The 10,077-nt window shown below is 46.3% G+C and overlaps 1 protein-coding gene across 4 annotated transcripts in view; it reads left to right on the top strand.

The window, feature by feature from the left end:
• Positions 1 to 10,077, top strand: part of Ablim1 (actin binding LIM protein 1) — a 221,084-nt gene that overhangs the window by 168,704 nt on the left and 42,303 nt on the right. For all 4 annotated transcript variants that reach the window (XM_055591552.1, XM_055591551.1, XM_055591549.1 and 1 more), the window contains exon 7: positions 7,815 to 7,902. In XM_055591552.1, coding sequence (XP_055447527.1) covers positions 7,815 to 7,902 — 88 coding nt within the window. The remainder of the gene's footprint in view (positions 1 to 7,814; positions 7,903 to 10,077) is intronic.

The raw sequence follows: 10,077 nt of genomic DNA, 5'->3' as shown, positions 1-10,077 counted from the left end.
CCCCCGTACACACACTGCTTATCTCAACAGTTATCTCTCATTGGCTTTTTACTAGTTGCGGTCATTTGGCCCATAATGCTTTGGGGCTGTTATGAGTACCAGTAGACCTTCTCACGTAGGACTTTCTGTGACATCCGTGTTTTTCTGCTCAACATATAGTAGTGAGAAGTAGTAATTGCATGGCATGCTCATTTTCAGCTTTTTAAAAGACTGCTGAAGAGGTTGCCAAAAGAGGCGTGCTTCTCAGAGGCAGCCACTGCGATACTGGAGTATGACTGTGGCTTTCGTGTTATTCATTAATGGCTGAACAGTGTTCACATATTTCTCCATGCTGATTAGACACCCACAGGTGTCTTCGCTGACATATCCGCCATGTCTCTGAGGGGCAGGGCGCTGGGTGCCCATGGGGACAGAGTGGCCGGCGCACAGGCTTTGGGTCGGGCAGTTCTTGGGGGTTGTTGCCATTGTTAGTTTGTTTTGACTTGGTTTCTCCCTCTTTTTTGGCAATGCTGGGATTGCACCCAAGCCATCATGCCTGCAGGTCAGGGGCTCCTACGGCGCTTGCCTGTCTCCTTCTGGCCCACTGTTCAACAGGCTTAACTGGCTTCCTGTTGGCACACTGCCAGGCTTATTTATACACTCTGGATGCAAATCATTTTCAGATGTCTGATGTGAAAATTTTCTCCTGGTCTCTGGTCGATTGTTCTGTCTTCATGGAAACTTTTCAAGGGAGAGGGAGTTTAATAATGATAATTTATCAATTTTACTTTTATAGATCAGTAGATCATGTGCTTGCTATAAAATTTAAAAAATGTTTTCCCAGAACAAGAAGAGCATAGGGAGTTTTCTTTATATCCTTAGAAGAAACATCAGATTTGTCTTTTGTGTGTGTGACTACGGCCTGTGGTGATTAGTTAATTTCCACATGTATTTGGCAGGGCTCTCACTGAATATGGCTGTGCAGTGACTCCCCTTTTCTGTCCACTGCTCAGAAGTCACCTCTGTGTTGATTGTGTGACATACCACAGTAAGTCTTAAAACCAAGTAGCCTAAGCCATCTCTGCCCTAGTCTCTGTTAAAGTGTTTGCTGCTGGTCTAGGCCGTCAGCACGGCCTAGGGATTTTTGCAGCCCCTCCATTTGCACATGCAGCTGTGCTGAAACTTTGATGGAGAATTCATTGAACTGGAGCTCTGATACACACTGGAATCCCAGAGCGGGGAGGAAGCTGTGAGATCATCAGTTCAAAGTCACCTGGAGTGTGAGGCCAGCCTGGGCTATATGAGAGCCGGTCTCCAGAAACCAACATAAAAATAAACCATGGAGGCTGCCTCTGGCCTTTCGGGATGTGTGTAATTACAGGTAGTATTTGTTTAGCACCATCAAGTGACCGAGATTGTGTAAAACTTTTAACTAGTTGGAAGGAGATGAGAACGTGGTAACAGTGTATAAAATACAATGTGTGTTTCCCTGAGGTATAGTGCCTGCTCCAGTAGGGAGTTGCCTGCCCCTCTCTGCTTTTAAGCAGATGGCTGCAGCAAACACGAGCTACTTTGTGTCTCCTTGTATTTTGAAAGCAAGTTGCCATCCTCCCTGTGACGTGATGGTGCTGTCTGAGGCAGGGTCTGGAAGCTGGGGGAGACTGGAGCTGGGAAGGCTGTAGCGTTCCCTGATGTCCTCACCCATGCGGGTTGGATTTGCACAGACCTGTGCCTTCTGGGGTTGGTGGTACACACATTAACTCACCTGTGCCAGGGCACAAACATGGGGTGAGACACACCCTCCTTACTCTGCCTCTTCATGATGGCGCATCAGGGAAAGCCTCTGGGAACACAGGGGCGTGCCTCCTGGAGATCAGGCCAGTCACGGTTCAAGCCACACCCCATTCAGGGAGCAAACAGGGGCTGCAGAAGGGGCTGAGTCAGCTCCAGTCCTGCCCTCCCAAGGATGCTGAGCAGGGATCTTTGCATTTCACACCTCCCTCCCACCCACTCCGCTGGGCAAGCAAGCATGGGGCCTTGTCCCTCTTTCTTATCTGCTGTCACGTGTGGGGCTTTGACTCCACCCACATTGATGTTTTCCTGGTACACGGTGACGTATATGGAATCGTTTTAGTGTTTATACATCTTTTAAAAGGGGGGCTGATTCCAGGCTCCCCTCTGGCTACTGAATACATCTCTAAAAGGTTGAGAGAGTGCAATTGGCAAAGTACCTTCCATTCAACCACATAAACTTGGTTTGGATTCCAGAACCCACATAAAAACTGGGTGTGGCAGTACACACCCGTAGTCCCAGGACTGAGCACTGAGGCAGGAGGGTCCCTGGAGTTTGCTGCTGGCCATTCTGCCCAAATCAGTGATCTGGTTTCAACAGGAGACTCTGTCTCAAATAATAAGATGGTGAGCAACTGAGAAAAACACCCAGTGTACGCACGCACTCACTCATGAGCACCGACACAGATGTGTACATGAAAACTTCTACAAAAGAGAAGAAGAAAAGAGTCCTTGACTGTTGGTGATGCACAGCAGATTTGGAATATCCTTGGTGGACACCAGCCTAATCATTTATACATCCTCAGTCTGAAGCATCCCTCAGCCAGACCTGTGTGCCAGAGTTGTGGGGAGTGGAGAACAACTTTCTGATTCCTTTGAGGCCTTAAACTCCATCTCCAAATTGGTTTAGATCTTAAAAACTTCTCCTTTCAGCTTTGCTCATAACTTCTGTGGAAACTATTTCATGCAGTGATCGTTAGAGACCAGACCCTCAACATTTCTCAAGAGTCTGCCCAAGAAAGAGCACGAGGAAGGCATTCCTCTGCCCCACAAGGGGAGAACCCCGTAGGAGAATTCTCTCGGTGCTCTTAGGAGCCAGTTTGGTGAGCCGGTGTTCAGGGCTCAGTTCTGCCTTCTGGCTCTGAAGGAATTGTAGCTCCTTCCTGCTGGGTCTCTTACTGAAAATATCATGTATGGAACCTGGCACAGAGCATGACATTATGGGAGACCAGCCCAAAGTACCTGTGTTCATAGTGGAGCCCCAGGCCTCCCCGCTGATTCTTATGTCTGGCTGCTTCTTTAAGAAGGGAGACTTTTGTGACCTATTCTTGGCCACATCTATTAAAATGCTCAGACCACAGCAGGCCCCATTTGAGCCCTTTGATCAATTGTTTGAAAGCTCCAATTCCCCACACCAACATCTGCACTCCTTCTGGAAGTAGGTGGGTCATACGTGATAAAGCCACAGAGGTCAACCTCAGGGGCCCATGTCTGATGCAGTGCACTCCAAAACGAGGATAAAGGGAAGCTAAGATGGGCAGCTGGCGGCCTGGAATCTGAATTATGGTCCTGGAAAGGCTCCTTAATTATGCCTCTCTCTCCCCACTGCCTGTAGCCTGTTCAGTTGACTCAGGGCCAGTCGGAACCCTGGAATCAGTCTGTCCCAGCCATCAGACACTGTGGCCTATCGGTAAAGCTCTGCTCCCGCCAGCAAGAATGCCCCTCCCCCACCCAGGTGGCCTTCTGCCAGCCCTGTTCTGGAGAGTCAAGTAAGATTTGGGAGGTGAAGTTTTGTGTGGCTATTCCACACTTTCTCAGAAAGTGCTCAGGTCTTGGGAAGGAACTTAGCGACAGAATTGAGCTCTGTGACTCCCAAGCCTTCGAACTACTCCATGTCCAAAAGGAATTGAAAATGTCTTTTTTCCAGACAGCCATGGGTCCAATAAAAACTTGGTATGTTGCATTAAACCTTACAATAGATAGCGTTTCTTCAGAATCCTGGCTTATGTATTAGAGACTGACCACATGGTACAATAACCACCAAAGTGTGACTGTAACGGGCCCCTGGTTTGTTCGGGTTTTGTTTGGTTTTGTCCGTTTAACATTTTGGGTGTGTGGAAAGGCACTTTGAAAGTCCAGCCAAGTGACAAAACTGTGCATTCCTTGCAGCACCGAATGCTAGATAGAATGTAGTCTGTTACTATGACTTTCTGGAATTCTTTTTATTTTATATTATTTGAGGTAGGGTTTCACTATGAAGGCTGTTGGCCTAAAACTTGCTCTGTAGACCAGGCTGGTTTCTTACTCTCAGATACGGCTCTGCTCTGCCTCTATCTCTGCCTCAAGTGCTGAAAGTGAGTTCTAAGTAGTTAAATGGCTGGGTCTAAGGCTTTGTTTGTCTTGATCTCAAGTGTAGCCCAGGCTGGCTTACTGTTAGCCCAGAATGATTTTGTGGTAAGCCTCCTTGCCTTTGCCTCCAAAGTTTTTGGATTACAGGTATGAGCCACCATGCCTGGCAGATTTTCAGGGTTTTTGTTTTGTTCTCTTTTGTTTTTGTTTTTGTTTTTTTTTTTTTTTTAGGAGAAAAGTAGAATTTCCAGAACTCTGGCATGTGGTGGCATGTTTAGTCTGTCAGGCTGGGGCATAGCTAGAGTTGCCAGCTGTGTGCCTAGGATTGGTGCCAGGCAAGGCACCTCATGAGCTGTCACCTGCCACCACAGAGACCCTGCCTGCTCTATACAAGCTAGCCCTCCGTGATAAGTCATGCCTGATCTCTATTTCTTGCTCATATCTGAGAAACTTTCCCTTCTAAAATGTCTCTGGTGGACGTGTTGGTTCAGTCACATCCGAGTTTTGGTCTGTTTGCATATGACTCTGCATGTGTGTTCAGCTCCAGTGACTCTCCGGCCCTGTCCACAGGGCTTGTCTGTGAACTGCTGTGGGCATCTATATAAAAAGAAAGGAGCCCACAGAGAGCAGGGCCTCTCTTGTCCTGCAGCCCTCGGACCTGCACTGTTTCAGAAATAGAAAACCTCTCAAGGACTCAGAGCTGCTGTTTGTTCCTAAGAAGTCGGCAGGTTGTGAATTTGTTGATGTGCTAGCATTTGGCCTCTCGTGGTGGAACAAGACATGGTGGAGGATGGATGCCTTCTTGGGGGCGGACCACCGTTGACTTCCAGAGTCAAGCCCAGCCTCATGGCCTTGGCACACCTTCCATCCATCCTGGCGACAGCTCACACAATGCACTTTCTCTGCTCTCTGGTCACCGACAGCGTATAGAACTCCTACCTACTTCATCACACTGGATTCCTTTTCAGCTTCACTAGTTTGATGGAAAAACATCACATCCACATTTTCCTGATTATTACTGCTGGGCTTACACTAACTGACTTACTAACTAATCAATTAACCAACTTACTTCTAACTAACTGACTGAGAAACTTACTTGCTCTCCTTCCCTGCTTCCTGCCTCTTCTCCCCGAGACTGCTATGGTTTTTCTTTCTTTTTTCTTTTTTGGGAATCATCCACATTTTCTTTGGAAACTGCCGTTTGCCCATATTGGCATTTATGTGTCAGAACTGGTACTCTTCATCCATGCTGATTAACCCTTTGCAAGAAACATGTGACAAGTTTTTGTATTGTTTCTCTTTTAACTTTCTGTCTAGAGGGTTGTTTTTGTATACAGATCAGCATTTTTTTTCAGTAATTTTTTTTTTTGCCTTTCTACCCTGTTTATAAAAAAATTACGTGTCCTAATAATTCTATAATTTTATTTCTATTTGGGACTTTGTAAGCTCATAAAATTTTGTTAATTGGTTGTATAAGGAATCAAGATTTTTATTTCTCAAAATGAACAACCAATTGTTTTCAACATTTATTTTAAAACCTATTTCAATTCATGTGTTATTTCAGTTCGATGATCTGGTAAATTCTGCATTTGTACACACAGCTGCTTCCAGTCATCTGTGCCACCGTGATTTCCTTTTCCTCTGTTGTTCGTGCGCCTTACTTCTCTTAGTCTTAGAATTTTTAAATCAAGAAGAAAAAAATCCCTTTTCTTTGCTGATAAATTTTTGAAAATATGTCTGGGGGCTGGAGTGATGGCTCAGTGGTTAAGAGCATTGACTGTTTTTCTATAGGATCAGGGTTCAAATCCCAGCACATACATGGTAGCTCACAACTACCTGTAACTCCAAGATCTGACGCCTCCACACCAACATAAATGCAGGCAAACCATCAATGCACATAAAATAATATTTTAAAAAGAAAGAAACTATGTCTGTATTTTTGTGTTTTCTTTCATGTGAACATGTAGGGGCACTCTGTCAAGATGATAAACAAAATACCTGTGGAGCATTTTGATGTTACATTAACAGGTTGATTTTAGATAAATCAGAATGTTGACAGTATTTACCAGAATTTGGAGTTACCTTTATTGTAGTCTTTAGTGGAGTTACATGCATGTCTTTACACACATCTTGCTTTGCACGGTTTAATTGTTACTATTACAAATGGAAATCCATTTTTCATGGTATTTCCATGAGTAGGAACTAATGGTGTGTGTGTGTTTCTAATTACTTGACAAAACCCTTTTATTGGTGACTTATTTACAGTTATTATTTTTCTTCTCATATTGGCTCTGGCCCAAACCTTTAGGATGATATTGGTAAATGTGCATTGTAGTCTTATTCTTGTGCCTGCTTAGAATGCGTCTAACATTTTGCTACAAGGTAAGGCAAGTCACTTCCTCCACTTCCATTTGTTTGTGCCCAGAGTTCATTGAGGACTGTGCATTTTGTCACAGATGGCAGCAAAGTCCTGCCAAGGACTCATTCGTGCTTCCCTTCCGGGAGGACCTGGACATTGTCCAAACTAACCTGAAGCTCTGAGTTGATGCAAAACTAGCCTGGCTTAGACACTGAATAAGAGCTTTCTTTTTCCTTCTGATCACCCCAGACTTTGTTTATAGCAAGGGCAAAGGCTGCTTTAGATTCAGACATCTTACATCTCTTACTACTTGCAACCTTGTCCCATCCTTCTCCCCTAAATAAAATTTAGCATCTTTAAATTAATTAGAAATAGCTAGTCAACTACAAGGCCACCAGTTCTGAGATTTTTCTGGCAAATGCCATTGAAATATATCATGTCGTAACCCTGTTTTAAATTCCGCTATCATTTCTTTCTGGTGGAGCATCTTGAGTCGCCTTCCATCACCTCACCCTGGCTGAGAGGGGTCTGTCGCTCCTGCAGGGGGCATGAGGCAGGAATCACACCAAGCTTCCGGGCTCCTGCTGAGGTCCCCACAGGGTCAGGAGCAGGAAGCAGCTGCTTCTCTTTCTTGGCCCTGCCACTGCCTACAGGTGGTTCAAAAGAAATGTTTTCACAATCAACTGATAAAAATACTAAAATCTCGAGCATATTTATCATTCTGAGGTGAAAGCGGATTCTCTTTTAAGCCACAAATGAAGGATCCTGTTTGGTCAGGCTTGCTTTTGGACCATGACATTAATGTGACCCGACACTGCTCTGGAGAATTGTCCCCGTGTCCAGTGACACTTTGCCTTGGGAAGTCGACACCTGCTATGATGCTTCTGTCATATCTGAGTGTATAAAATGTTAGAGAACTCTGTACAGCCACCTCAGTAAAATGCCTTCCGTGGGAATGCTCACAGTAAGACTGTGTCAAAACACAGTTGTGAGCAGTGTAAAGGGGACCCTGAGCTTTATGATGAAAGCAGTCAACGATGTCCTCCAAAAGGATTTTCTGTTCTTGGTGCAAGCTGGACACTGCTGACTAGGAGCCAGGAACCCAAGAGACAAGGCCACCGCCATTCTGGGAAAGAACTGCCCTGTCCTGAGAGCCCTTTCGGGCCCAGGGAAGTTGGCTTTCCCATGGAGGATGGACGAGGTGGGAAGGTCGGCCAACCTGACCATTACTTTTCCTTCCTTAGAATCTTCTCTTTCCTTCCAAGTCCTGAGTCCAGCACTGGGTGTGGGAGCCTTGAGTGGAGCGAACATGACGCCTTGGCTTCTTCTCTTGCAGGCAGGGGACAAGCATTACCACCCCAGCTGCGCGCGATGCAGCAGATGCAACCAGATGTTCACAGAAGGGGAGGAGATGTACCTGCAAGGTGAGATGGGTGGGAGCAGAGAGAGGCGCTCTAGAGGGAGGGGTTCCTCAGCTGAGGGAGTGTAATGGAGTTACCTCAGCAGTTAGTGTTAATCAGCCAAGTGACTGACACGCTCAGCAGAGCCTGCCAGCGAATGAGCTCACGGGGCTGTTGGGAGAGATGGGCTTCTCCTGTAGACACGAGGGAGCAGTGAAGGTCAGCAGTTGCTCCTCCAGCTCTTCCCAGGAGCGTGTTTTGGGAAACAAAAAGTCAAAAGGAGAGAGAAAGTAGTCTAGAAATGTCCAGAAGTGTTGCTTTAGTGATGGCTCCTCTGCCTTTTCTCCTCTCGCTGACGTTTGAGGAAGGCCTATCAAAGTCCAAGCCTGCTGGAATCTGGTTTTGGAGAATAATATCACAGACACTGTTCCATCCACTAAGAGAACACAGAACAAAAGGGGACACACCCATGGTCCTTGCAGGAGTGAGGGCAAGGAAGGATTGATTCCCAAAGACCCATAACATTTCTTTTTAATTAAAAATACTTTGAGCACTATCTCTGGTATAAAGATGTGATTAGCTATGATCCCTTCTAGGATTCCAAAGCCTCTTGAAGGGGCCATAACCACAGGCTGCCTTCCGGTCAGACAGCACCATAATAGTGAACATTCTATTTTTAGCTGGAAGAGTCATTAATTAGACAAGGATTTATCAGTACAATTAGCTCAAGCTGTAAGTGCAATCGCTTGTTCGGCTGGGTAATTATGGGGTCTTGGTTGCCTCAGCGTGTCATTTCTTCCTCTTCACACATAACACGATGTGTGACTTTAATGAGCAGTTTGCTTTGCTTTTTCAGTTTTGTTTTTGTGCAACAAAGAAGTGTCTCTAGATCTGAATGTCAAACAGTAAAACACAGGTTTGCCCACTCTCTCCTTCCAAAATGCTCGGTGAGTCCAGAAACTGCCAGTCCAATGCCCTCTCATGATGGGCCTGATTACGCTGGAATAGTGCGGTGGAATGCCCCACTGAGTGTTGAAGGGTCCAGGACAGCAGGTGACAGTGCCACATCTGCAGCCTCTGGGGCGTCATAGGACACAGTTTCCCGCGGGCTAGTCGCATATCCGCAGGGCCATGGCCAGGTGTCGCTTTGCATTTATTTTTCAAAAAGCTGATTCGTTCTCTCTACATATCGGGGCCTGGTTTTAGATGCTGGCGCGCCAGTCACATGCCCCCAGTACACGCGTGGATGTGGGAGCAGAGAAGCACAGGCTGCAGTGTGGCTCTGCCCAACCGCCCTGGATCCAGATGCTAAACAGAAAGGGAGGTCCAGCTGTGCACAAACACATCCGCCTCCCAGATGAGCTGCATCCAGACCCCAGGGCGGATCTAAGCTTCCTCTGGGGTGGCACGGCCTTCCAGTGCCTGCCCTCTTGGGTGCTTCCTTGAGAATAAGCTTCATTTCCTCAGCGACTGATGCTCTCTTGGGTCACATTCCCCCCGTGTTTGACCTGAAGAACAATTCGGCACTATGCAGACTGTGTTCTCCCTGGTGCTTCTTGCTCAGTAGAACCTTCCAGAGAGTGCTTCTCCTGGCCTGGGGCTAAGGCTTGGGTTCTCCACATTAAGAGATTTCCTGGGCTTTGTAGTCAGTCTAAGCCGATGTTAGCACTGAAGGGACCTGCACGTCCAGTCACTCTGCCCCCCTTATTCTTTTTCTCCTCTTCCTTCTCTTTCTCCTCCTCCTTTTCCTCCTCTTGTCTTTCTTCTTCAGTGATGAAAAGTAGAAATGATTATTCAGTAGAGATTGCAGTATAATGCTGATGTAGAATATATTTCCTTGTCTTTGATAGTATTTTAGCTCAGCAGTAAAGATGATTCCTGAGTTAATTTGGTGGTGTCTGGTTTCCACAGGTTGCTGCTTGGGAGACAAAGCTGAAAAAATGCAGAGACTGTATTACTTCTGAGACTCAGAGGTGTATCAGCCACTGAATTCCATTCAGTATTTCACTGGCTTGCGTCTCCCCAAGTGATCTGTGGTCTTCAGACCCTCCGTGTCCGAGGGCACGGGATTGACATACCATCATTTCCCATGGTGCTGCATCTATAGGACATCTATTACACACCTAGCCATGCACAGTCATGCTGGTGATGGGGTCCAAAGACAAGGGCTTCAATGCTGGTGATGGGGTCCAAAGACAA

This window comes from Psammomys obesus, unplaced genomic scaffold, assembly GCF_907164565.1.
Source record: "Psammomys obesus unplaced genomic scaffold, mPsaObe1.curated_primary_1811, whole genome shotgun sequence".
Classification (NCBI taxonomy): Eukaryota; Metazoa; Chordata; class Mammalia; order Rodentia; family Muridae; genus Psammomys; species Psammomys obesus.
The sequence above is the reverse complement of the archived record's forward strand: the minus strand, read 5'-3'. Positions and strand labels throughout refer to the sequence as shown.